Below are 2909 nucleotides of genomic sequence, written 5' to 3' on the forward strand. Positions count from 1 at the left end.
CTCCGTTACAGCCATAGAACAACCGCTCTTGCAGAGAGTCCACATCTATTTGTGCTGCTACCGCAATGTGTTGTGTTTACCAACATTTGATGTGCTGCAGCAGACTTAAGCTGCCCAACTGTAGTGTTTTAAGAAAGTGACGCGTTTTCGTCGCGTCCGTTCATGTGTTTACAACGTTTTCTCGGCATAGAGGGTTTATGTCTCATCGCTTATTAAGGATGAGTGTCATGAGAGGGGCGATGACAATTTCGTATCCACTTTTGGTATTTTGCTGATAATTAAAATATTGGAATAGATACCAATAATCGCCGCACTAGACTCCGTTTTTAAAATACTATATTACTCCATCCCTCATTCTACAGATATATGCAGTAGATGTCCAAAACTTACTGGATGTGGTCCACATCTAAGCGTTTCATTGGTCAGATTTTCAGGATGCGTTATTTTGACCAATAGAAAAACATTTATAGTGGGTTATTGTGCTCAGTTGTGCCAATCAAAATGCGTGAGAGATACCCCTAGCGCTCTTTTCACAATTTTTCTAATGCAGCAGATCATGGTGAGCACGTACACTTTTTTTTAAGAGACCAAGTAATGGCCACGACCTACCTTCCTGAAAATACGTGTTCGTGTCTTCTACACCTTTCAACTTCAAAATGGCAAATTGCTAGTTCAATGTGTTAAAACGTAAGTTCAGAGCGTCATTTGCCAATACTATCGATGGTAGCTAGGAGAATGGTGGAAGGCCAAGGAGGTTGCGCGAAGAACTACGAACGGGGTTGAAATGCCAAACTACCCAACAATAAAGCACCACACCGCTAAGTCACGTGCCGTATTTGTATCACAAGTAAACCATCGTTTGTATAAGCTGTTGAGATTTTGAATTTACATTGTGCCACATTGAACTATGAATTTGCCACTTGGAAGTTGAAAAGGTGTGTGAAAACAGAGTAATAAGTACGCGCTAGGAGTTTTCCCATGCTATTTTCATCTCCAAAATCTGACCTCGTACTCACAAGATATTGCAGATTATATTTTTACTGCATATAAATGTGGGATGGAGAGGTACACGTAGGTTAGAAGTACACGTAAGTTAGAGTAGTCCGTAAGATGGTGGTACTGAGGACTGAGCTCACAATCACAGTATACACGTAACCACCAATGACGACGTGTGTGGGGTTATGCTGGATACCCAACCACACTTTTTTTTTGCGACAATATCAACTCATGATCATCTCATATGATATATTAATAGTCGGTGGAATACTTCGAACCCGTTTATAAATATTAGGAGCAATAATTGTCAGAAAAAAGCAAATTCATTTCAAAACAAATCATTTTTAGTGCATAAAGCAATAATTGTCAGAAAACGGTACAAACTCCAGTATGCACAAAACATTTTTAAAGGTAGGAGTAAATTACCCGTCATTTATTCAAATTAAACATCATCCATCTCAAAATGATATTACCTAAGACGACTACTGTCCTAGTTCTCAAGCACTACGCGGTAACGAGCGCGCCCCTCGCGCATCATCGCAACGCCTTCGTTCACCTTGCTCATGAGCATCTGCTGGACGATGGCACGCACGTTCTTCTCCGACGCAAGTGTCAATATATTGAAACGGATCAGGTTGTCGTGCGGACCACAGTGTAGCCAGTCCAGATGATGATAGGATGCATGAGTGGTACGGGCCGTGTCAGTTGGATACAGGCCACACGCACGGCGACAACGGGGCGTGTGAGGGCGACGTGCGGCACGGGAGATGCCCAAATGGCATTGAAGTGCAGTACGTGCGGCCTACACACCACGGGGAATCCAGTGTGCGAAGTGCGGTGAGCGGTGAGAGCCGCTCAGTGTGAATTGTGCTCTGGAGGGCACAGACTGTGGCTTGGACGACCAGGCAGTGGATGACGCGAGAGTCACGGGAGACGACGCCGTGTGGCAAGTGCTCACGGGGAATCCGGTGCAAGCTTGAGACGGTGACGAGTTGGTGGTGTGTGCTGACGGGGAATCCAGTGCACATCGCTTGGAGTTGTTGTGAGTTAGTTCACGGGTGGAGCGCACGCGACGGAGGAGCCAACGTGTGTGTGCAGCCCCAGGACAAGCTTTGTTGATAACGTAGGTGGCATTAGCAGTTGACTAAGGCGACTTATTGGTAAATAAAGTAGGAGCGAACACAGGTGGTGTACGTTCCGGCGCAGGGTCAAGTTGACCCTGTCGGCCAGCATTGTGTATTGTTGCTTTAAGAACTGCTACGTTCTAGTGGTAGCGGACGCCGCAGCGCAGCACTGTGGAGCGACGACCCGCCCCACGGCAGGACGAGATAATTGGCCCGTTACATGTTTGTCATACAGGGGCATCACAACAAGAGGATGACAACTACGAGAACGACGATGAAGGCTGCGCCTGTGGGAGCTTCACCAAAGACCGCCGGCAAAGGCAAGATGAGTTTGACGCGTCAAAGTGCGTCTAACGACAGCGACGAACGATGGAGCGATACTGAGAACAAGCCGCCTGGGGGCGCGGTGACCCGGTTGCACAAGGATGGAGACGCGCCAGCTTGACACTGAACGCGGAGAAGTGAGTGCCGACGAAGACGGTGCCATCATCGAAGCTCTGAGCACGACGCGGATCCACAGGTCGAGGATGAGACACCGGCGATCGACGACACTTCTGGGAACGCCGGCGGATCGGGTGGCACGGTGGCGACCACTCAACCGGATGTAACGGCTATGGCGGTCGCCATTAGCGAGTTGAGAGACATGGTGGCGCGGCTACAACCTGCATATGGCACTGATGACCACGGTGGACGGCGCCATGGACGACGACACGGCGGTGCTGTGGCGGTACGAGCGACACCCTGGTCACCAGGACGACTCCGACAGCGACGGGGAAGGACAAGCGGCTC

At 48.8% G+C, this 2909-nt stretch overlaps 1 protein-coding gene across 1 annotated transcript; it reads left to right on the forward strand.

The window, feature by feature from the left end:
- Positions 1-2373: 2373 nt before the first annotated feature.
- PPTG_17857 (hypothetical protein) lies at positions 2374-2565 on the forward strand (the record flags this gene model as incomplete). The annotated part of the gene is made up of 1 exon (XM_008915725.1): positions 2374-2565. One exon carries the CDS (start codon positions 2374-2376, stop codon positions 2563-2565), a length of 192 nt encoding a protein of 63 aa, XP_008913973.1.
- Positions 2566-2909: the final 344 nt, after the last annotated feature.

This window comes from Phytophthora parasitica, assembly GCF_000247585.1.
Source record: "Phytophthora parasitica INRA-310 unplaced genomic scaffold supercont2.75, whole genome shotgun sequence".
Taxonomy (NCBI): domain Eukaryota; phylum Oomycota; class Peronosporomycetes; order Peronosporales; family Peronosporaceae; genus Phytophthora; species Phytophthora nicotianae.